The sequence below is a fragment of the Hydra vulgaris genome, chromosome 03 (genome assembly GCF_038396675.1).
Source record: "Hydra vulgaris chromosome 03, alternate assembly HydraT2T_AEP".
Classification (NCBI taxonomy): domain Eukaryota; kingdom Metazoa; phylum Cnidaria; class Hydrozoa; order Anthoathecata; family Hydridae; genus Hydra; species Hydra vulgaris.
The window spans coordinates 32,999,687-33,026,746 of NC_088922.1; the positions used below are offsets into that span (position 1 = coordinate 32,999,687).

General features: G+C 28.7%; 1 protein-coding gene across 1 annotated transcript in view; it reads right to left on the reverse strand.

Moving 5' to 3' along the window:
• Positions 1 to 27,060, reverse strand: part of LOC100209699 (transmembrane protein 39A) — a 70,353-nt gene that overhangs the window by 34,516 nt on the left and 8,777 nt on the right. Inside the window, exon 2 of the mRNA XM_065792955.1 lies at positions 5,468 to 5,720. Coding sequence (XP_065649027.1) covers positions 5,468 to 5,720 — 253 coding nt within the window. The remainder of the gene's footprint in view (positions 1 to 5,467; positions 5,721 to 27,060) is intronic.

A 27,060-nucleotide genomic window follows, 5' to 3' on the forward strand; every position in this document is an offset into this window, starting at 1 on the left:
CCTAGCTTGTGTTCAGTTTCTCCCTTTTCTTCCTTAGGTGGTTCTGACCATACAATGATCTCTTTAAACCTTTGATCTCATACTTCTTTTTTTCGTACTCACCCTATCATCGCACTACTTCCTACTACCCTAAAGCTGACTGGGACTCTTTTCGTGATCTCACTCAACTCCATGGTTTTCCCCCTCTTGTGCAGCTGCTATAATTTTGATAATTTTTTTCACCTTTTTTGAAAGAACAACTCTCTTGAGAACAAACAGTTATTTATTATTGCAAGAAATTGATGTAAAAAGGTAGTCAGACACTAAGCTCTATTATTCTCAGTTCACTAAATCCTGTATCTAACTTCTCAGAAGTTAGGCTCTGGAGACTTTTGGCAAATCTTCAACAGTGTCGTTAACAAAAGTAGGTCTAACATTCTATCTCTCATTTATGGAACTGATCTTGATACCTCTCTTAAGGATAAGGCAGAACTATTGCAAAGAAATTTTCCTTTAACTCAACTCTTGAATCTTATGGTCATTCTCTTCCTTCCATTCCAATTAAACAGGTTAACCCATTGTTAGACATTCAAATCACTCCAGCTTCCGTTGCTTAAGTCATTTCTCAATTAAACTCTTCTACAGCTTGTGGTCCAGACAACAATCTTGTCATAGTCTTACAAAATTGTTCTTCAAAACTCTCTTCAATTCTCTCTAAACTATTTAAAAAGTGCTTGACTGAGTCTTGTTTTCCTGCCTACTGGAAAATGGCATCTGTTGTTCCAATTTTCAAAAACTCGAGTGAACATTCTGACCCCTCCAATTATCGTCCGATTAGTCTTCTTTCTGTTACTAGCAAGGTCTTTGAGTTTTTCATAAACAAATTTTTCACATCCCATCTTGAGTCAAACAACTTACTGTCAGACAACCAATACGGTTTTCAATCCTCTCGCTCTATGGCTGACTTGCTCACTGCTGTGGCTAAAAGACTTTATCGTACATTAGGTGGGTGTGGAGAGGCTAGGGCTATTGCTCTCGACATATCGAGAGCAATTGCCCTATCTCGACTAAGGCTTTCAACAAAGTTTGGCATGGTGGTCTTCTCCATAAGCTTGTTTCATATGGTGTATCTGGGAAAGTTCTTGAGATTATCAAATCATTTCTTTCTAACCGCTTTATTAAAGTCATCCTCAAAGGCCAACACTCTTCTTTATTTCCAGTAACTTCTGTGGTACTTCAAGGTTCTATTCTTGGTCCTGTTTTGTTTCTTATCTACATTAATGATCTTCCTGACATCTATACATCTAAAGTAGCTCTTTTTGCTGATGTCTTGACAAAAAGTCTTCTCTTTTTTTTCACAAGAAACAGGCAGCTAATCTTGAATCTGATCTCACTTCTGTAACAGAAAGGGGCTTTGTAAATTTTAACTCCAACAAAACTCAGTTATATACTGCAAACAACTATCGCAGTACTGTTGACATTCTTATATTATTGAATGGCAACCCTTTCACTGAGTCCTCTTCTTTACGCCTTCTTGGATTATCGTTTACTATCTGCTAAGCTTGGCATCTTTCCCACCGCCTTAAAGTTGTAACATTTCTCTTTTCTACAAATTTTATCATAGTCGCTGCTCAAAGGAGCTATTGTCTCTAGTTCCATCAATTAAAAATCATTCTCGCTTGACTTGTCATTCAGCAAAGTCTCATTAATTTACTGTATCTGTTCCTGCATGCTCTAAAAAACTTTTATTCGTCTAGTTTTTTTCCCTGCACTTCAACCTTTTGGAACTCTCTCCCATCTTCATGTTTTCCTGACTCATACAACCTTTAACATTATAAGGCTTCTGTCAACCGTTTCCTTACTCTATAACTCTCTTCTTTTTTTCTAGTAACTCCCAACTTAATAGTGGTTGCTTGCAGTCTTGTTGGGAGTAAATCAGAATATATAAAAAAAAGGCAATATTTTGCCAACCTTAACCTATGTTAAGGTTGGCAAAATATTGCCAATATTAGATGTAATGGAGCATATACTTGACCGGAATCTAGACATTTTATTACAGAAACATCGATAACTTCTGAAAACAATAATACAACAGCAATGATAAAAAATTATGGATATGATTTGTAACACAAAATAAGAAAAGAAAGAGATAAAGAAAAAAGCGGCAGGGTAGGAGTTATGTTAGAACAATCAATTAAGCACAAACAAGTACCAAAAAAACAGTTTCTCTCATTTGAAAATGTGTGTGTTAAAATTACTGTAACCAAGCAATTAACAATTTTAATTTGCATTTATAGACTAATCTTTATCTCTCACACAACACTTCTGGACGAAATCCTGGATTTACTCTAAACAATAGTATGAACAGGTATATGTATGTAGTATGAACAGGTTACACATATGTTATAGCTGGTGATATAAACATGTTCCTAGATACTAAAGAACCTTATAGCAGGCCTTGTTAAGAAGCGTTACGCAGCTCGCATTTTGCTTGTGAAAAGGCGATTTGCCTACGCGTTCAGCAGTTTTGCGCTACGCAAAAACTTATATCTTTTAGAATATTTAAATTATCTTTTGATTGTCGTTAACGTGACGTTTATTCAGAAGAAATAAAGTCGTAAGGAAAAGCATTTAACTGCAATTGTAAACTTATAGATTTTTTGTTAAAGAAACAGTTTGTTAAATAATTTTTTTGTTGATGTTAAAAATTAGTTAAAAAAAATTAAGTGTTTTAAGTTTTATCTTAAGGAATTAAATATATAAATTTCTTTCAAATATAAAATTTATTTTTAGTCATAATAGTTTAAAAAATGCACGATTTATTTTGATGTAAATATTTTATTAATAAGATATTTTGTTTATTGTTAATTCAATAACGTAAAGTTTTTATGACATTCGTTTAATTTATGAAAATAAATTATGATCACGAATATGTTATCAGTAACTGATAAACAACAAAAAAAAACTCTTTCTTGTTTAAAAACATTATTAAAATGAGTTCACAAATTAAATAAGAAAAAATTTATTAACAGTTAATAAAATAACCAAAAACCAACTGTAAAATCATAAGAAAATAAACAAACATTTTACGTTTTATGAAAAAAAAAAATTTTTTTTAAATAAAATTTAAAATGATTTTTTAAATAAGAACTTAGATTTTATTTGTAACTTTTGTAATAGTGAGAAAAAAACAAACTGTTTGCATGATTTTTAACACGTTAATAAAATAACTTTAATTACAATGCGGTACTTAAAAAGACGCGAGTGCGCAATATAACTTCTAACAATGCAAAATATATTTGATGAGTTGAGTTACTTAGAAATGCGTTATGCGTTTTCGCTACGCAAATCTCGTAACAAGGCCTGTAACAGCAAAAAATTTAAAGAAATACTAGATGTACAAAATCTTACACAACAAGTCAAACAACCAACTCATAAAATGGGACACATACAAGATGTAGTAATTAATAAGCCAAATGAAATATCAGTAATTATGCTAGCTGTGACAGACTTAGATTTGAGTGATCATTTTCTCGTTGATTTAGAAGTAGATTAGATTTAGAAGTAAATTGAAGTAGATTGAACTAGAACAAAAAATAGAAAAAAAGATGAACCATACTATCACATTTAGGAATTTAAAAACAGTAGACATACAGTCCCTTAACAATGAAATGATATACAATAAACCAGAGATATCATCAGTTGAAAATATAAAAGATAATATAACAATATATAATCAAATAATGAAAGAAATTGTGCACAAACATGCCACTTTGAAAACTAAAATAGTAAAAATAGTCAAACAATCTTCATATAGAATATTAATATGGATACAAAAAACATCACTCAACTGAAACACTTTTACTTAAGCTTACCAATGATATATTTGAACTCTTTGATAAACATACCTTCAGTACTAATGTTACTTGATTTAAGTGCTGCCTTTGACACTACTGATCAGTAAAAACTACTTGGGCTATTAACTAGTGAATCGGGTATATTATACTTAGCTCACAAGTGGTTTGAATCATTTTCAGTTAACCGCAACCAAAAAGTTGAAATTGGTAACTCATAGTCCTGGATCCAAAACTTTTTAATATCTATATGAGACCACTATACAAATAACTGAACATAATCAATGTTAAAACTTTTGGATACTCAGATGATCATCAAAAATTGGATACATATCTAAATGAATGAGTGAATCATTCTTATGTATGCAAATGATTTACGAAATCTTATTAAATCTTTAAATTTTTGTAAAATAAAAAGCAATTTTAATACCGACTAATTAATGATGTCAAAAGAATATGGTTAAAACTTTTACACAACCTGATAAAACATCAAATTTATATCAATTATATAAAGACCAATAAACTGTTGACCAACTTTATTTCTATGTTTTGCGAAAAATCAGAGTCACAAATAAATAAAACTTAAAATATGAAGGGGAAAGTTATGTTAAAAAAATCATGAAATTTTTAGCAGAATTGAAGCTAGTACATCATCTAACTACTTTACCACTTTAAAAGATTATAAAGACAATTTTTTAACAAATCCGAAAATCGTTGTTGTTAATAATGAGCAAATTTGAATTATAAACAGTGGTTTGTTTGATGTTGCAATAGGTGCTTTTGTTGGTGCAGAGGTATGTAAGTTTGTCTGAATTTTTCTTATTTTTCAAGCATTATAACAAAACAGATTTTGACTTGAACCGAGATGATGGATTAGCAGTTTTTAAAAATGCTAGTGATACTAGATACGATAAAAAACTCAAATTTAAAAAAATAACAATCTCTACACAATGCAATATAAAAGTTGTGAACTTCCTTGATGTTCCAGCTAATTGATGAATAAACTGGAACTTCCTTAATGGTCAAGTTAATTCATCTAATAAAACCATTTTTCAAAACTCTGTCCATTTGTATTAGGATGCATTAAAAAAGTCTGGTTACAAATTTAAACTTAATTACATTCCGAAACTCTTACCATGACCCCCACCCCCATCCCCCACCCCACATAGTAAAAATGTTTCTACCAAAATTGATTAACTCTTTTTAGATTTAATAGACAAGCACATCCCAATTGGCTATAAATACCACAAAATTTTTAATAAAAATACTCAAGAGGTGAGTTACAGTTCTATGCAAAAGATCAAACCAATTGTTTTTTAACTCGCATAACCACCATGTAATGAAAAACAACACCCCAGATTCCAATGAAAATTGCAGAAATGACATAACATCAGAATGCTATGATGTAACATCAGGATGTTATGATGTAAAAAATATAGGTTGTGCGAAAAAATGATTTCTTTTGTTTATAAAAGTGAAATAGAAAATAGAAAAGTTGGACTTTTTTTATAATTTTAAATAAGTAATAAATTTAAATAACAATTTTAAATAAGTAAACTTTTATAACTTAAATATAATAAGGTTATAAATTAAATAAAGTTAGGATTTTTTTCAAAATATAAAAAAAAACTCACTTGCTTAAGTAATAGCCACCCAATATGTCGTAGCAAAACAATCATAAGAAATGCTATCATATATAAATCTATTTCATAAAAATTAGCTTTATATATGTTGAGATACTGTATAAACATAGCTAATGTTAAATAAGCAAGAAGAACTATTTGAAACTGATAATCATTTATCACTGGTAAATCTGGTGATGGTATGTGCAACAACGGAGGTGTAGCAAAGTTCAAAGCAGGTTGTGAATTAGAACTGTTACCATTTCTATAAAATACAAAATAAGTCAATAGACGTATATCTGGCACAAGACGCACCAGTAGCTTTATCTAGAAAAAGTATTTAGTTAACCCTTGCCTAACAAGGAGGGTGACAGGTTTATTTAAAAGATTGACAACACTTATTCATTTTGGATGTTAATTTTTCTATTGAGCATTTTATTTAGAAAACATAATTTATCTAGAAAATAATAATTAAAAATAAAAGTTACTATTAAACTGAATAACATTTTGAAAATATTTAAAAAAATATTATTAAACATGATTCCTGTAATATAAATAAACACTTTTAAGGTGTCTAGTGCACTTATATTTATCTACCTTAGTGCAGACATCTCTGTTTACTGAGCATTTTAGTGCTCCTATTTTAGTGCAAATATTTTTATTTTTTTTTTACTTTACTTGTTTTCCGGCTTATATTCTTTTAAGCGCATGCAAAAAAAATAAAAAAATTATTCATAACAATGCTTTATTTTAATGCTTTATTTTCATGAAATCACAATAACTGGAATCTCTTACATTGTAATCAACATTATATTAAAAAAAAAACTTGTTGATGTCATTGCAAACCTATCAGAGGCTATTACTAATGTTTGTTTATAAATGCACTATTTAATTTTTACCAACTATTTTTTAAATTCTGAGTAAAAAAACCTTAAAATTGTAAAAACAATTGCAAATAAAAAATAAAAAGATTATGTTTATACTCGATTAAAAATTATAAAAGTAAAAAGAATTATGCACCTTTCACACCAAAAAAACTGAGTTTTAAAAGTGAATAAAACTCACTTTTAAAACCGTGTTTGGTTTGAACTTATTTTTAAAATTTTACGAAACTGAAAATTACTGATGTAAAATTTTTTTTATATAATAATTCAGTTACATCAATTTTGTTAAATTTTTTTAAAATAAAAAACTTTAATATGATTTAATATGATATGATTTAAAATAAATAATGAGTTATTAAAAATTTTCTTAACTAAAGTTAACTCTCTGAAATATTACAGTAAACAACCCCAGCGAAGTAACTTTCATTTGGAAATGATAAATCAAATTTTATTCAGCTATGTCTTCAGCCCTTGGTTAGTTTGGATAAAATCAAGATCTCAACACTTTTATTTGATAACATGAAGAAATATTGGTCAGAATCTGACTGGACTGCAAATATAAGAATATCAAAAGAAGCATTTATATACTTATGTTCAGAATTAACACTATATATAAAAACAAAAAAAAACTAACTATAGAAAAACTGTTTCAATTGAACAGAAAGTTGCAGTAACTTTGTATTTTTTCTCTGGGTCTTCTGACATTTGAACAATAAGCAATCTTTTTGGTTTGGGTACAACTACCTACCTCGAGAAGCAAAGGTAAAAGAAATTTGAAGAGATATCAAATTATCCACTTGTAGTTGGTGCAATAGATAGGTGTTATAAAAAAATTTAAGCACGGAAAGAGAAACCAAAGTACTAAATTAATTGTAAAGATTACCATTCAATAGCATCTTTTCATAGAAAATCGTTCGTTGGACAGGCAAGTCTCATGATTCTCGTGTGTTCAAAACTCTCCTTTACACTTAGAATACCAGCAAAAAAGTTTCTTACCAAATAATTTATCAAGAAACATAACAGGAAAAATATCTCCTTTTTGCTGAATAGATCTCGTGTAGTGGCAAAGAATATTTTTGGAAGGCTTAAAGAAAGATTTTAGTGCATCTCCAAATGAATTGATTTATTAATTGAAAATTCTGTTAAAATAGTGCATGGTGAATTCTTCAAAATTTTTGTGAAATTAGTAATAAAACTTTTCCTAAAGAGTGTTTGCAAGGTATCAATGTTGATATGGATACGGGCTCTGGAAGAAATAATTCTGTTCGAGTTAAAGCAGAATAAATTTGGTCTGCAATAAAACAATCTCAAGTTGTATAAACCTTATTAGTGATTGCAACACATAGTTTTTCAAGAAAAAAAGGTCTTTATTTGAATAAGTATTAGGAGTTAATAGTAAATAAGAGTTTAAACTTAAACTCATCAATAAATTAGCAAGATAAACATCATCATAAAATTACTAAACAAGTTTAATTCTTAAATCAGATGAGCAAGACTGCAATGTGTATTTGTTATTTTTACAACTTAGCAAAAATACACATTGCAGTACGCACTGCTCCTTTTAAATTGTTTTAAAAAAAAGTTATAAAAAATAGACTTAAAAATATAATAAAAATACTCTGGTAACCATGAGGGTAGAATAGAGATAGCATCTTAAAAAAAAGAATAAAATTAGTAGATGTAGCAGATTTCTACGAGTTAAACTAATAAATAAAATATAGTTTAATATCTCTTTACACTCTCCAAATTTCTAATTCTTCCCCATCCATCAAAATGTTAGCATCTTTATCATTTTTTATCCGTACATTAGAAAGTTTTATTATAACTTTATTTCAACTAAATATAAATTCATACAGAATCAATGTAACTAACTTTTTCATACTTATTTCAAGCAATTCTATCTTAATAAAAAAATCTTCTCCTTTTTCTCTCATTATATCTGACCTTGAGCTTTTATGAAACTTTTCATGCATCAAGCCTTTTATGAAACTTTTCATGCATCAAGCCTTTTAAACAATAACTCAGAGACATTTTTTTTGCTTACATTGAAAAAGTAATTACTACTTGAAGTTGATGCTGAGCATTCAGATAAAAAGTTGCATTATCAACTGGGTTATCGCAAACAGAACTAATTTCATTTTTTAACTTAATTTCCTCTGGTTTATAGTGGTGGCTCTAAAAAATCATTATCTTGATTTGTTACCAAAGAACTTCTTACCAGATTGTTAAATGTGCTGGTAGTTAGTCTTTCTCTTAGAACTTTATCAATTTTACCAAAATAACATGGAACTTTATAAGCAGAGGCTCCGGTAGCATTTCTTTTATTACCCATATAATTTCTATATGCACAAATTAGCATGTGGATTCTTGTTTTACAAGAATCTCCATCTCGGTCTAAGTAACCTGCTGCTTTAACATACACAGCCACATCATCCCATATTTTTTTCTTTCTTGTACATGACTTTAATGGTGCCTAAATGTTTTTTTCTGACCATTTTAGTATAAACACTTTTGTTTCAGTATCATCGAGGCCTTTTAAAAACTTTTTTTTCTGTGTATTCATTATTTACTTTAAGTTACTTGAAATGAAATTAATGATATTTAAACACAAATGATTACATGTTATTATAATTAGCATAAATATATACTTAATTGTATATCATATATTATATCATACATGGCAAGAGTGATATTATGAGAGATTATTTTTATACATGTAATGTGTTGAAAAAATCTCTCTCGAATTTAAATTATATATATATATATATATATATATATATATATATATATATATATATATATATATATATATATATATATATATATATATATATATATATATATATATATATATATATATATATATATATATATATATATATATATATATATATATATATATATTATATATCAAACTCACATTAAGCTATATATATATATAGCTTAATGTGAGTTTGACGTCATAAAATTCTCTATCTTTTTATTTTTTAAAGACATCAAAATTACTGCAATATAATATATTTCCGCAAAACGCGACTATAAAAAAAATAACTCAATTAACAAAAAACAATAGAAATGCTATATTGGAATGTTTATTTTATTTAAATTTTTTAAATTATTATTAAATAATTAAATGAAATATTAAATTTTTTTAAATGTTTCACAAACTTTTTTTTTCTCAACATTAATATATGCATTAAAAAATTTATTTATTATTTAAAATATGGTTTTTTTTTATTACTATATCTTAGTTTTTTAATTTCTGCTTTGCTACTAAAAAAACAATTTTTTATTTTTAAAAAGTTAGGAAGTAAAAAATTAAAAAATTAACATTTTATTTATTTACTTTACCAGTGATTTGTATTTCGTATGTTCAAAATGTATGTTTTCTGCAAATTTTTGATGCAGCCTTAGAATTCTTCTACAATTTTTAGTAAAAGAAAAAAAAAATAGTATAGCACAGAATGGCAAGAAATATTGCAATAAAAATGAGCTCTTTATTTTTTCAAGAAAAAGTAAAATTAAAATATTGAACAATATTTATTAATATTTTAAAATAAAATTGACAGTTAAGTTCTACTCAAGCATAAACTTTAATTTTATTATCTATATAAACTTATATATATATATATATATATATATATATATATATATATATATATATATATATATATATATATATATATATATATATATATGTGTGTGTGTGTGTATATATATATAATAGATGTATATATATATATATATATATATATAATATATATTTATATACAACATTATACAATATATATTTTCTATCAGTTAATTATTTCACGAAGAGTGTCTGTTAAAATATCATCTTCGCTATCAATATCATTATCTGTGTCATCTGTTTTGCTTGTTTCAATTATTTGATCAAAGTCTACTAAACTTATCTGAACTTCTTGATCAGATGTAGTAGTTAGACATTTTCTACGCTTTTGCATATATTTTGCGAGAGAACTCTCAATAATTTCGTTATAATCTTCAATTTAATTGCGCCATGTTGTATACATTCAGTTTTGTCCATACGGCCTTTTGTATTTATGCGTTTTTTATCCCCTGTTTTTTGAGCATCTTTTAAGCGCCCAGTTTTTTGTTTTTATGCGCCTAAGCTTTCAAGGCCCTTTTATTTTTTATAAGTAATGAGATAAATATACGTGTACAAATTTATAAATGTTTTTTTCACTTTTTATATAATATTTTCCATTAGTCATATCTTCTTTAGTTCCAGCCTGAGGTCTTATAAATACTTTTCCTTTATCTTTCTTATATATATTTTCTCTATCTTTGTTTTTCTATTTATCCTAAGGCTCGCTTCTAGAATTCTTCTCACATATATATTTCTCATGCACGCGCACCCCTATCACAGGCTCTAATTTTTTTAATTTTTTATTTTCTAGTGTATAACCAGAATTAATTCTCATAAACCGGTTTGATATGTTTTTATACTGAGGCAAGAGCAGCTCGATGTATGCACACTCCACTGCGCCAATCCCTATTTAAGTCAGTCGATGTATGCGCTCTATCCCTATTTTTTTAAATTAATTTAAGCATGAATTATCTACAGCACCTGCACCTATTTTTAAGCAGTAGATACATGAATACTCCATGACACATGCCTCTTTTCCTTAAGAAATTTGTCATATTAGCATTCCACTGCGCATGCCCATATATATTTTTTACACATAAATATTAAGAACCTGGTTTATGGAATACTTTTTGCATTTCTTTCTACGTATTTCTTTCTACAAATCTTATTTAAAATAGCTTCTAAATTTTAGAATAATGATTAAGTTTTAGCTAAGTATATAAACGTTTAGATCATTTGGACATAACATTTGGCCACAGAGACCGGGGTTCAAACATATTTTTCTCTTTTTACTTTTTTCACTTGATTCCATTTAGCTTTATGAGATTTACTCACATATTGATCCATATCAATATTAATATACCTGTTGATTAGTTCATAGATTAAAATTATTTCTTTAGCATGAAAGACATAAATAAATGCACACATGCATTTATTTAGTAGGCCTCGATCATCATATGTCGTTCACACACTTGTGATGGGCCAAATTGTCTCATACTACCTTTTTTCTATTAAAATATACGTAATTCTTTACCAATTTTTGATATAAAATAGTCTTATATATAGCATAATCAATTAAATAAATAAATAATTTACCAACAATAAAAGTTAAAATAGTTTTAATATGTCAAAATAAGATAGGATAACTTTATTTAATTTTTAATGTGCTCCACCTTTAAATTTAAACTTCATTAACCAGAATAATAATTTTTGTAATATATTCTCATCCTTACCAGTCAACGCCCTTAGCATCATATATTTGGTCTATCGCTATGGTGATTTATCTTGAGGTGGCATTCTTCTGCTGTTCTTACGCATTCCTCCTTATGCGAGGTGTCAGTTAAGGTCTGGCCGCGAGTAGATCAACCGACTGAGCGATAAACATAAGTCCATTCTACTTTATTGTACGCACTCCCCTGTTTTTTGGCTTCTACTAAAATGCTGGTGAAATGTACGTAAACAATAAATAATATAAGTTATTTTGCTTTAATTTTGAGCTCTGATACTGGACATCTATCCAACATCGTCTAATTTTATTTCTTATGCTTACTCTAATATAATCTTTTTTCCTTCTTCCCTGAAACTCCTACGGCCTATTGTGTTCCATAAAAGTAAACTGGTTTTTGAGTTCGGTTGCCAATTATAAATATAATATTTAAGGTAATACAAAACTTTAATAGTAAATAAATCTTCTACTTAAAAATAAAACGGGTAAAGATTGGTTTGTGCGCTAACTTTATTGGAAAGTCTGAATATTACACATACCTTAAACATATTAAAAACTAAAAGAATAATTTGAATAACTTTTTAATCGATTTTTTTTTAAGCTTTAAGGATTTTTCTGTTCACTTTTTGAATAGCGCATAAACTGTTAATTATGTAAAGCTGCTGTTAAAAATAAATACATTTTGAATAAATAAATATTTTATATAAAGTATGACATTGTAAGACCTTATTTTTATTATATATTTTGTATTGGTTTGCTTCAAGCGTGTTTGCGTTCAATATTTGCGCTTTTCAAGCAAAACAATCGATCATTACCAAAAAACAAAATAAAAATAAAAATAACATAAACAGTGATAATATAAAATAAAACTTTTTTGTTTTTTGTTATTTGCTTGTTTTTTAACTGTTCAATAGAGGTTTAAGGAATTTCTTTTTATTGCTTTAAAAACTTGTATAAATAAATATACTTGGGCTTGCTAAATAAAAAAATGATACATAAAAAAATTTATCACAACATTTAATTATAAATATTTCTTTTAAGTTTCATTTAGTAACTTTGTATACAAAGCAAAAATTGAATAAACTTGTTTTTTGTTAATAATAACAATAAACAATTTTATTAATGATTTTTTATAAAATTTGTCATTATTTATCAAATATACAGCGGTGGCCAAAAATTAAAGAACACTCTTTTTTTTTTCAAAATTTATTTTTAACCTTAGTATAATTTTATTTTGGAAAAAGGTATCAAAAAAAGAAAAATATTTTTAGAAAGAATTTCTATTGTATTTTATATTTATTATAAAAGAATTTATAATTTTTTTACAAAATAATGTTCAAAAATTAAAAAACTGACTAGTAAAAAATATAAATGGGAAAAAAAATTGGACAAAATTTTAAGACCATTTTCAAAAATATTTCAAAAAGCAATAAAAAAAATAATTTAGAAACGTGTTGTTCCTCCATTTGTTTTCAAGCACTCTTGTACTCGTTCTGGCATTGAATTCATTAAAGTTTTGATTACTTCATCAGGCACATTCTTCAAATGATGAGAGATAGAAGATTTTAAATCTTCCAAATTGTAAAGTTGTTCTTTACCAAGCTTGTGATTAAGCCACGACCATAAATTCTCTATTGGATTCAAGTCTGGACTATTGGCAGGCCATGGAAACCAATCGCTAACAACATGCGCTTTATGACATGGCGTATTATCTTGCTGGAAAATAAATCCATCTTGCAACTGCCATAAATCAATGCTAGGAATAAGTGAGTTTTCCAAAATTTCGATGTACCTTTCTTTGTTGAGTCTACCATCGAATAAATGAAAAACCCCAACTCCACAGGCACTCATACAGGCCCAAATGCCTATTGAACCACTGCCTTGTTTTGTTCGTTTCAAAATGAATGACTCATCGAACTGTTCGCTTGGAAGTCTACGCAACATTACGCAACTTTTTCTGTTGTCTACCTCAACGTTCATTTCATCACTAAAGACCACACGGCTCCACTGATCTATTGACCAATTTTTATGTAGTTTGCACCACTCTTTCCTGGCAAATTTTTGTTTTTTATTCAAGTGTGGTTTTTTTGCAGCAGCACGCCATAAATAATTTAAATTGTGGAGGACCCTTTGCACAGTTCTAGGGTTTGCTTTCAGACCATTTGACAGTGTCCATTTTGTAGACAAGTCTGATGATGCTTGTCTGTTTTCTTTCATTAATCTCACTAACGAGCGAACATCACAGTCATTTGAAATTTTATTGCGCCCAGTCCTATGACGATCATTAATTGACAGGGTCTCTTTGTATCGTTGAATTATGTTAGTAATGCAAGAGTGAGACCTTCCGAGCTTTTCTGCTATTTGTCTGATGCTATAGCCTTCTTCTTTTAATACAAGAGCAGCGTATCTGTCTTTTTCTTCAATCTTTGCACGCATTTTTGCAATATTTTTATATCCTTATTGCAATTCAAAAAATAAATGTTTATTTGATATCAAAACTCAGGTTTCGACATTTTATTTTATAGTCAACGTAATAAGCAATTAAGATAGTTAAAAAAAATAATGGATTATTATTTTTAATAAGTGCAAATTAAAGATTTGAAAGTGGTCGTTAAATTTTGTCCAATTTATTTAAAGAAGATTTATAAGTACTCATCAGTTTTTTAATAAGTTAAACGCTATTTAATTAGAATTAGATTAAAAAAATTATACCACTTTAATCCCTATGTTTTAATTAACAAGATATTAAAAAAAAAAAAATAATATGTCAATTAGAATCTTCTTAATTTTATTTTAAAGATTAAGAAATCAACTAAAAAATGAGTGGTCTTTAATTTTTGGCCACCGCTGTATAGTATACTATATATTGTGATAACAAAAAAAACTTAATAAAGCTTAAACTTTTTCATTAGTAAATAGCGCATATATCCAACATAATTGTCATTTAAACTTTTTTACATAATCGCCAATGTGGTTTTTTGTAAAACTAATTACTTCTATCTTACCGCTTAATGCTTCATGTAAATCGCTCTAGGTGTACGTAATTTGTACGTAAAATGCTGGCAACTTAATGCTTTAAAACAAGCACTGTATATATATATATATATATATATATATATATATATATATATATATATATATATATATATATATATATATATATATATATATATATATATATATATATATATATATATATATATATATATAGCGCTGAATTGTTTTCAGAAAATATTGCTGATTAATATGCTGATATACATAATTTGCTCTAATTAAGTTTGTCTAACTATATCAAGTTTCTTTTTAATAAACAATTAGGCAAATGTGTAAACTCAATGTCCGTAAATATTTTTTCTCCCTCAAAGTTGTTAATATTTGTTAATTTAGTACATTTAATATATATTATAAGGATGTAATGGAAGTATATTGGAAGTGAAATATAATATTTTGTAATAAAAACCATTTTTTATTTAATTTCATTCATTAAATTAATTTATTAAAGTCACTAAACTTTAATTCAATTTTAAAAATGCTGTCAAGGTAATTAGTAATATTAGAGTCATTTGTTTGCAGAGGTCAAAAAAGTTGAATTTCGCATGCCGTATATAAGTATATATATATATATATATATATATATATATATATATATATATATATATATATATATATATATATATATATCAGTCATGGACAGGAAAGGCGTGCGATCGCACTCCAATTATGAACATGCAAGCAATTTTTTGAAAGCTTGACCACAGTTTTTTAGATTAAAAATGCGCTGAAAAAAACAGACAGGAAAAAAATTATAAACTGGCTAAACTATATATAAAAATAGTTTATATAAAAAAGTTTATATAAAAAAGCAAGAAATCTTAACGAAAGAGAAAAAAAAATCAACTAATATAAATCTGAAAAACTAAAACTGTGATTTTATTATTAATTATATTTTGCAATTACGTTAAGGTTGAATAACTCATCGCGAGTTTCTGATTTGACAAGTTTCTGATTTGACAAGTTTCTGATTTTTTTTATATTAGGAGAATAGCAATTAAATCTTTTTTTCTTTTTTTTTAATGTTGAAATAAAAATATTTATATAACTATTTTTTATTTTTTCATGTATTTTTATGTACCAATTAAAAAAAAAAATACATAAACAAATAAAAAAATAATAATATAAATAATTTTAATTTAACATTAAAAAAAGTTAAAAGATTTTTTTTTAATTCTCTTAATGCAAATACAAAAATTTTCAGTTTAATAACCTTTTCAAACCAATGCAACGAACTATAAAACTTCGATCTTTTTTAATGTTTTTATAATATTAGGCGAACTCTTTTAAATAAAAAAAACTTACATCTAATTACCATTTAATAAAAAACTAACTTTATTTGAATTATTAAAAAGTATTTTAAAAAAAAGTTTATTGAAACACATTCGTTGTCGTCATTGTTTATAAAATTAAGAATACAAATTATGTAAAAAAAAAAAATCATCATCTTGTCGTCGTTGTTTACAAAAATTAAGAATACAAATTGTTTAAAAAAAAACAACTCATCATTAAAAAAAACAAAAAAACTTTTGAAGTAAATAAAAGTTTTATATAATATTCCATTTTTTTTAATAATGTTTTAAAACTTTATTTAAAAGCGTTGAAGTGTAAAAAAATTTTATTAGAAAGTTTACATAGTATAACAAAAAAAAAATAACTTTGTTATGTTTTCAATTATGAAATTTATGAATTCATCAAAAAGTTTATTAAAAAAATCGTTTTCATCATTGTTTATAAATTTATTGTTCAAATTATTTTAAAAACATTTATACTCATCGTAAAAAATATAATTTTTAGTAATATAATATCTTTCGATAATTTAAATAAACGTCTTTTATAGCATACAATCTTTAACAGCAATTTATCGCCTTATTAGCTTAAACTTTATTTAGCACATTTTTTAAACATTTTCAAAAATCTAAGACGCCGTGGTTAAGTTGCTGCAAAAAATAATAAATACATGGTCAGGAATAGAGTGCAATCACACACTTTTCCTGACAATGACTGATATATATATATATATATATATATATATATATATATATATATATATATATATATATATATATATATATATAGAGAGAGAGAGAGAGAGAGAGAGAGAGAGAGAGAAAACGTGGTTGTATGTTGTACAGCGCATGTACAATCACCTCCCATTATTGTATTTTTTGTTGCAGTAACATAATCCCAGCACCGAATACAGGTGGAATGCAAATAACATTTTTAATATTTATTTTTATTTTGGACCAGATAGCTTCCACTGGGTTTAACATTGGGCTGTAGAATCCTAATCATAACAACTGAGCCAGTGAATTTTCAAACACCCTTTCCAAACAAGTGTGACATGGAGTATTGTCTGTTACAATGACCAAATCCTCTAAACGATTCCCGGATGTAACCCACTGGTTAAACAAAGCCAACATCCACTTGTTACATGAATCTGCTTTAAAAGATCTTCTGCAAGTTTCCATCATGACAAAATTTGTTATTGATATAGCTGCAATGAAATGTATGTTTGCACCTTTTGAAGAAGGTATTTTCATTATTGCTCTTTTCCCCTCTTTGGCACATCCTTGCGTTTTTCTTCAAAAAAGATTAAAACTTGTTTCATTGACCATTGTTTCATTGATCATGTTTCATTGACCATTGTTTCATTGACCATGTTTCAATGACCATTTGTGATGTGTTCGTTAATGCTCCTAACATATTCAGCTCTTTTTTGTTTGTTTTCATTACCATTCAATGTAGTAGGCTCCTTGTGCATTTTTTTAAATGAAAATAGTCTGCCTTCGAGGTAATTGGCAACTGTGGTTGTGCTGACGCTAATACTAAATTGTCTTAATACCCTTGTTTTAATGGTCACCAATGTCAACTGACAGTCACTTTTAATCCATGTTAGAGTGTTTCTTCGATCTAATCATCGGTTAATTTTTTTGGTTTAAAACCCACCTCTCCCAATAAAATTTAAATTTCTGCTGTGGACCCAATTATATGCTGTCTTATATTTGACACCTAAAGTTTGCGCCAGAGTCACCCAATCGTCGTTTCGCTCAGCACATTCAATTACTCTTCTATCATTCAATGAAGATAAAACATGTTTTCTTTCAACTTGTTTAGTTGTATGTATTTCATGTCTACAAATTGGACCAAGGTTCTGGTTGTTTTAAAGAATTGGTTGTAAACAAATTTGGTGAAATAAATGCTTTCACGGATTCAATTTAATAACAGACTTTCTATTCATAGTGTATTGATAAATAACACAACGATCTTTCAATTCCATTACTGTATTACTGCATTGCTGGTGCATACAAATGCTAAATTTGATATTATTAACTTATTAAAATGCATGTCCAAGAAGATCTTTTATAATGACCTTTATACTTACATTGAATTTGCAATTACAAATAATGTATTCTCATTTACATATTGCAATTTCTCAATTACAACTCTTTTTTTTTCAAACTACATATTGCAATTTCTTTTTTACATGTTGGGTTTCTCAATTACATTTTAAAATTTCTTAATTACATAATGTGTTTCTTAATTACATATTGCGACTTCTAAATTACATGTTGTATTTCTCAATGACATCATACTTTTCTTAATTACAATTTTCAAGTTCTCAATTACATTTTGTAAAGGTGTAGTTACCTGATAATAAAGAGTATATGTTCATGCATGACTTGGCATAAAGCTTAGAGTGTTACTGCATTCCTAGCTGAAAAAAATGTGTGCATTTTCGCCTTATCCGGGTATTTCACCTGATATGAACCCCGTGGAAAATCTAAAAGACAAAACAGGAAATTTCCAAAGAAATCATCATTACCAAGCAGCAATTGATAGAAACCCTTATTAGAGAGTTGCATAATAACCCCAGTCTCCAGGACAACACAAAAGTCTGCATAGAACGCATACCCTGATGCCTGAGAGTCATTATTGCAGCAAAGGGTTGCATTACAAAATATAAGGATGATTACCTTAACGGTCCTAAAACTTTTTATAAAAAAATAAACACCTACGAAGAAGTATTTATGTTGTTTTATATTCTAATAAAGCCTTTTAATGATAAAAACAGTAAAAAAAAATAATAAATGCTAAAAAATAAATAATAAGTTTAAACTTAAAAATTAGTAAAAAAGTTAACTGTCACAAAAAATTTGGCCACCCACTGTGTATATATATATATATATATATATATATATATATATATATATATATATATATATATATATATATGCATATATATATGTATGCATATATATCAAATGTATATATTTTTTCCATTTTCGAATGATCATATATAACTTTTATTATAAATACTTCATTATAACTTTTTTTTTTTCAGGGAGATTTATTTAACTCTCGGCTCTCCAACTACAGTTTTAAAACTAAACAACATCGCACTGTTGTTTTACTTAACTTGCATTTTTAAACCCATTTATATGAAATTAGGTTTTAAAATGCAGCGTTAATGAAAAAACATGTCACAAGTTTAAATAACAATGATTTAAGCAAGTTTAAATTTTGGTGTGAATTAAATGTAAACTTTATTTTAATTTTTAATAATACAAAAAAACGCAAGCAGAGATTACTTACAAACTGTGCACAGCAGTCTATTAAGCAAGTACTTTTTTGTGTTCTTGCGGTAAATTATAAAAAGAGATGTCTATTAGTGACCGACTACATTTGTAAAAAACATAATAGTTGTACAGTTAAAGAGATCTCTAGAGTGCTAAGTGCACTCTAGAGTAAAACCCTTCTAAAGTCAACAAATTTGGTCTGACACATTTTTATTATTAAGGGTCTAAAAATATGTTAAAACCTTTTTGAGTTTTTATATCTTCTGACAAATACACGAGAATTTTTTATTAGGAACCTTAGAATGTCAGGTTTAACATCAGTTTATTTTCACAGCTGAATATTTAATAGTGTTTGGTGCTCTTGTCGTTTATACTTTCTATATTCCACCTCAAAGCAGTAGCTTATGATACTTCAGAATTTTAGGTAAATGAAACTTAATTTCTAAAAAGTTGAAAAGCTATTTGTATTTAATTTCCTTTTAATGTTACTAAATATTCTGGCTGTAAGGCAGAAATTCATTTAATAATGTTAAACATAAATATAAAACAGTTAAGCTAATTGAATGCTCCACAAGGATAACAAGAGAAAATGGAAATGCATAACTGAACAATTTTTTTCTTTTGTTTGCTTTATATTTTATGTTTGCTGTCTTCCATGAAATTGGTACTACACCTTCGTAAATTGATTTGTTAAATAATAAAGTTAATGGATTAGAAAAAGCATTTACACATTCTTTTGATACAAAAAATGAATTCCACTAGGACCAACCAATTTTCTTGGGTTTAAAGCATTTATCATATTAGTAATTTCATTTGAGGTAATACTAATAAACTGTAGTGAATTTAAACACTTTTTTTCAAAGTTTGGTAAAACATCGTTATCTTCTATAAATACCTATTAAAAATATTCATTCAAAGTGTCAGCAACCTGTTTTGGTTCATAATGATACAGAGATTAGAATCTTTAGTTGATATTAAACAATTTTTGTTATCTTTTGATGTAATTATGCAGCAGTTTTAGGTCTGATTTTGCTTTTTTAGCTATGTATTTTTGTACTCTATTGTAGCTTTTTTAAATTTTTTATATACTTCTCTTTTTGCTTTTTTATATTGGGATTTTTTTAAACTACCCGTCCATAAAGAGAATCTATTGATAGACCAGAGAGACAAATCTATTGACCAGAGTTTTTCTTTTTGATATGATTTATAATTTTTGATAAGATTTATTCTTTGTTAAGAAATTTTTTTCTGTTATCATGATTAATTTTTACTAATGGCATATATTTTTTACAAGCTGTTTGGTAATGATAATTGAAAAGCTCACAACAATCGTTTATATTTTTGTTCAAGAAAATCCAATTTATCAAATGTATAATCCAACAATCAATCAAATGTATAATCCAATAATCGTTTATATTTTTGTTCAAGATAATCCAATTTATCAAATGTATATAGTTTGATATCTCATGATAATTTCTTAATTTAAAATTTTTTAAATGATGTCAATCTTGCTTACATATGTTTCACTTATAATATATTGCCATGTTATTATATAATGTCCTTGATTTCTGTTACCTAAAGGAGCACTATGTTGAATCCATTTGACTCTATTGGCATTACTTACTGTTATTAAGTCTAGCATGTTTGTTTCATGACAAGTGGCTCTTTGAAATATTGGATTTACAACCAGGGATTATCCAGGTCATATTTTTAAAAAATTTGGAATATTTTTTCTTAAAAATATCTGGAAAAAAACTGGAAAATAATTTCCAGAAATATCCAGAAAAAAATCCGGAAATATAAATGCATTTGTGTAACTAAGAATATCTCATGTGATTGAAAAGAAAATCATTATTTGTACGTGCATACAGATAATGTACAAATAGTATAAACATTACTTGCCAAGCCCAATGACACAGGTTTCGAAGCACAATCGTCAATTTCTAAAACATACTCTTTATATCTAGAGATTTCTAATAAAAAAAAGGTGTTGTCTAAAAATAAAAAAAGTAAAATAATGTTGTAGGTGTTAACCCTTAAACAGTCCTGTGTTTTTTTAAATAACGGTCGCTATAAGTCCAGCTTTTTTTTTGAAGTGGTCTTTAAATGTTCAGTACTTCTGAAAAACATTGTGTTTTTTTACTAAATTAAAAAATATTTTTTACCATTTTCAACACTATATCAGACACTACAAAATCTTTTTATTCAAGTTTGAGAATATATAATCATACTATATAAACACAAAGTTTTAAAAATATGTTCACTATTATTCAATTTTTGTATAATAATTGCATGGAAACTGCACAAAATCCTACATCACATTTTACACATTCATATCTTGAATCTTTTTGAGTTTTTTGTTTGTAACATACTAAATACCTTCTCTGAGCATTAGCCTTTCTTAAGATGCAACCAGCGCTTCATTCTAGAATTCGCTTATAGTATTTTTATAATTTGGGAAGAAAAAAATTAGTCTCATTTACTATAATGCTGGATCTTACTATAATGCTGGATACTAGAATGCTGGATCTTCTTGACTCAATGCATGGGTTTGCTTGTGTCACTGTTTTTATGACTAGGCAACTCATTCTATTATCTCCTAATGCGGGAACAGCTCTAAAACTCAGTTTTATGGTTCTGAGGCCGGCTGGTAGTCAGGTTTCCCGAACTCTGTGGTAGCTCTCAGAGAGGCTGATTCCATCAACAGCTGAAAAATATCAAAGTATTAACAGTGCCATGTTGCGCATGGATGGTGTCCCTGTTTGTACTTTTGGTGTGCATTGCGGAGGCCACATTTGGAGCCCTTTGGTACGGCTTAGGGTTTATTAGTAGTAATGAGGCAATTGCTTGGGCTATTAAACGGTGTTCTGAGTACTATCTATGCTTTGAGTCAAGTTCTTCAATCTAATTTAAAAATGAATAAAGTACCAAAAACTATAAAACACAAAAAACCATCATCATCACCAAGTTCCCTAAACCAATCATTCACTAATATTCGTGGTCTTCGAAGTAACTTTTCTTCTGTTGAGTCTTATCTCTTGCAAAGTTCACCAGACCTACCTGCTCTTTGTGAGACTAATTTAAGTTCGGCTGTCTCATCTTGTGATCTTAGTGTTGATGGTTATCTTCCTCTAATTCGTAAAGACTCCAATAGTCACATGCTTGGCCTTGGCATTTACATTCGTAAGAATTCACCTGTTTGTCGTGAAACTAGGTTTGAATCTACAGACTATTCTTTCATGTGCGTTCGTTTAGCACCACTTCACTCTATTGCCTTTCTCTTTGTTCTATATCGCTCTCCTTCATCTCAAGACTGCACTCTTTTTGATGTTATTTCTGATCATATTGACCAAGCCCTCTCTCTTTATCCATCAGCTAATATAGTTGTTGCCAGTGACTTTAATGCTCACCACTCTGAATGGCTTGGCTCTAGTGTCAGTGACTCTGCAGGCAAGGCCACAACTTTTGCCTTTCTCAATCCCTAACTCAAATAGTCAACTTTCCAACTCGCTTTCCTGACAACCCTAATCATTTACCTTCTCTACTCGACTTATGTCTTGTTTCTGATCCTAGTTAGTGCTCATTTTCTCCGCATTCACCCTTAGGTTCTTCTGATCACAGTTTGATCTCTCTAAAACTAATATCTCATTCTTCTTTATCACCTGAATACCCCTATTACCGAACATCGTTCAACTACAGTAAAGCTGACTGGGATTCTTTCCGTGACTTTCTTCGCGATGGCCCTTGGGTAGAAATCTTTCAACTTCCTGTCGACAAATGTGCATCTTACATAACTTCGTGGATTCAGGCTGGCATGGAATCTTTTATTCCCTCTCGACGATTCCAGGTCAAGCCTCACTCTCCTCCATGGTTTTCCTCACACTGTGCTGCTGCGATTGCCAATCGAAACCGTTACTTCCATATCTATCAGCAAAACTATTCTCCAGAAAACAGGCGTCTGTTTATTACTGCTCGAAACAACTGTAAAAAGGTTTTGTCTAACGCAAAAAACCCGCTATTCTCAGGTCATGAAATCTCGTATCTCATCTCAAAAATTAGGCTCTCGTGACTTCTGGAGAATCTTTAATAATATCAATAATAAGGGCAAATCTATAATTCCACCTCTCTTGTATGGTTCAGACTTTGTCACCTCACCTAAAGACAAAGCTGAATTGTTTGCTAAAAACTTTTCATCAATATCATCTCTTGATTCCACTAGTTGCGTTCTACCTGATGTTGCCAACAAACAGGCTGATCCATTGCTTGACATTTGTATTACTCCAGCTTCTGCACCTAAAGTGATTTCCTGCCTAGACTCTTCTACAGCTTGTGGCCCATACAACATACCTGTTATTGTCTTGCAGAAGTGTTCTCCGGAGCTGTCGTCTATACTCTCAAAACTATTCAACAAGTGCTTATCAGAGTCTTGTTTTCCAGCCTGCTGGAAAGCCGCATCTGTTATCCCTATCTTCAAAAATTCTGGGGAGCGATCTGATTCGTCTAACTACCGTCCGATAAGTCTTCTTCCTATCATAAGCAAGGTTTTTGAATCTTTAATTAACAAACACTTAATTTCTCATCTTGAATCTAATAACTTACTTTCTGACCATCAATATGGATTTCGATCTTCTCGTTCTACAGCTGATTTGCTAACAGTAATAACTGACAGGTTTTATCATGCATTAGATGAAGGTGGAGAGGTTAAGGCCATCGCTCTTGACATTTCAAAAGCGTTTGATAAAGTTTGGCATGCTGGTCTTCTCCATAAGCTTTCATCTTATGGTGTATCCGGCAACATCTTTAAGATCATTGAATCCTTCCTTTTCAATCGTAGCATAATTGTTGTCCTCAATGGACAACACTCTTCTTCTTATTCTGTAACTTCAGGGGTTCCTCAAGGTTCTATCCTTGGCCCTATACTCTTTTTAATTTACATTAACGATCTTCCAGATATTCTCACATCTAAGGTGGCATTGTTTGCTGATGATACTACCATTTATTCTTGTCGTGATAAGAAACCAACACCCTCTGATTGCTTGGAGGGGGCATTTGAGCTTGAAAAGGATCTCACTTCTGCTACAGCATGGGGCTCACAGTGGCTGGTGAACTTTAATTCAGATAAAACTCAATTTTTTTCAGCCAATCGTTATCGCAATAATTTAAATCTTCCTATATTTATGAAAGTTGATGTACTCGATGAGTCACCTACTCTTCATCTTCTTGGATTAACTCTTACTTCCAATCTCTCTTGGAAACCATGTATCAAATCGGTTGCAAAATTAGCATCTGCTAAGGTTGCATCTCTTTATCGAGCTCGCCACTTTCTTACTCTGGATTCTATTCTCTATCTCTATAAATCTCAAATCCGGCCTTGTATGGAATACTGTTGCCATATCTGGGGCGGATCTTCTAATGAAGCCCTTTCTCTTTTAGACAAGGTGCAAAAACGCATTGTAAACATAGTTGGACCAGCTCTTGCAGTCAACCTCCAACCATTATTACATCGTCGTAATGTTGCTTCTCTTTCTCTTTTCTACAAATACTATAATGGGACTGCTCTAAAGAGCTAGCATCTCTTGTGCCATCTACTAAAATTCATTCTCGTGTTACTCGTCATTCAATTAAGTGTCATCCTTTTTCTGTGACTGTTCCTAAGTGCTCCAAAAACTCTTATTTGTCTAGTTTTTTTCCTCGAACATCAGTTCTTTGGAATTCGCTTCCTTCATCTTGCTTTCCTGATTCATATAATTTGCAATCTTTTAAGTCGTCCGTCAATCGTTGTCTTGCTCTACAATCTTCATCTTTTCTCTTACAGTAACTTCCAACTTTAATTAGTGGCTGCTTGCAGCCTTGTTGGAAGCGAAAATGTTTAAAAAAAAAAAAAAAGATCACAAATTTCATCTGTAAAATGAAGTTCAAACAAATAAAGAGGATCATTTTTGACTATATTCTGGTTGTAACTAGAAACACCGCTAAATGCAAAAGATTGAACTCTATTACCTGGAGGTTCAGATGTCCATTAAAGTATGCATGAGGATTCAGAAAGCTCATTCTCTAAGGAATTGTCACCAGAACTTAGAGCATCAACTAATGCAGGCCTTTTCTCTTCTAAACCTAACTCTAACAATTCTGGTTCTGAATTTTCTCCATCAGATAAACTACATTCTTCTTCTGAAACCTCACTCTACTCTTCGTTTTTATCAAATATATAATTTTCTATATCTTCATGAGTAAATATTCGCTTTTTAGATAATAATTTTTGCACTGAAACAACTTTCTTATCTGCCATATTAAAGTGAACACATGTAAAAGTGAATTATTGAAACTAAAGCTCTGTAATTAAGTAGTAATAAATTTTGAGACGATTAGACATAATTATTGATGAACAAGAATATGTAAGAATAAAACAAGAGGAGATGCATAAAACCGTAATATTATGGCATGGACATTTGGGAACCACTTTAAGTTTGCATAATAATACAGCATGGACTGTTAAAGATTTATAATGATAACATTTTTAGGCGCGGCTAATAAAGTTCAGGGGTTCCAATCCTCTATTATCAGAAAAAATAAAAATCAATAATAAGTTCTCTATGGAGAACTTATTATTTCAAAAAATTAGATTTTTAGATGAAATAGTCGAAATAAGTAACGATTAATATACACATACAAATAAGAAAAAATTAGTTGTACTCGTACAAATAACTTAACTAAATATAGGGTAGAGTTTTTGATAAACAATACCCTTAACTGTTTTAACTATTTGATGACAAAGTTCCATGAGAAAGTTCATTTCACATCGACAACTTGTAACTACAACCTTGGAAACTGGCAATAGATATAGTCGATAAACAGAAATAAACAACTTTAAAAGGAAATATAAACTGTTTCAAATTAAAATTTTAAGAAATTAGACTTTAATTTGAAAGTTAAAGTCCTCAAAAAGATGTCTACTTTCTTGAGATCTTTTACATTCACACACAACTTCACAATGGTATATATATATATATATAATGGTATATATATATATTGGTAACTCCTAACTGGTTGTCAGAAAGTTTTTCCATATTTTGTTGACACAAAAAAAAATTAAAATACAAGACCGGAATTTTTATTTTATTACTCGATAAACTGCCTGCCCCAACCAAACCCTCAGTCGAGTAGCAGCACTCCCTTGCAAGTCAGGCTATAAGATGATCGATATGGCAGCACTCCGTTGCGAGTCAGGCTATTTGTCAGTCGATGTAGCAGCACTTCGTTGCAAGTCAGGCTATAGTCGATGTAGCAACACTCCGCCCATAATTTACAGTAAAAAAAAAAACTTAAATTATCTTTTGATATTGTTTATGTGACGTTTATTCATAAGAAATAAAGTCGTAAGTAAAAGCATTTAACCGCAATTGTAAACTAATGGATTTTTTGTTAGAGAAACTGTTTGTTTAATAATTTTGTTGTTGTTGTTAATAATTAGTTAAAGAAAATAAAGTGTTTTGAGTTTTATCTTAAGTAATTAAATATATAAATTTCTTTTTTAAAAAATGCACAATTTATTTTGATGTAAATATGTTATTAATAAGATATTTTGTTTATTGTCTATTCAATAACGTAAAGTTTTAATGGCGTTCATTTAATTTATGAAAATAAATTATGATCATGAATATGTTATCGGTAACTGATAAAACTCTTTATTTTAAAAACATTATTAAAAAGAGTTCACAAAATAAATAAGAAAAAAGTTATTAACAGATAAATAA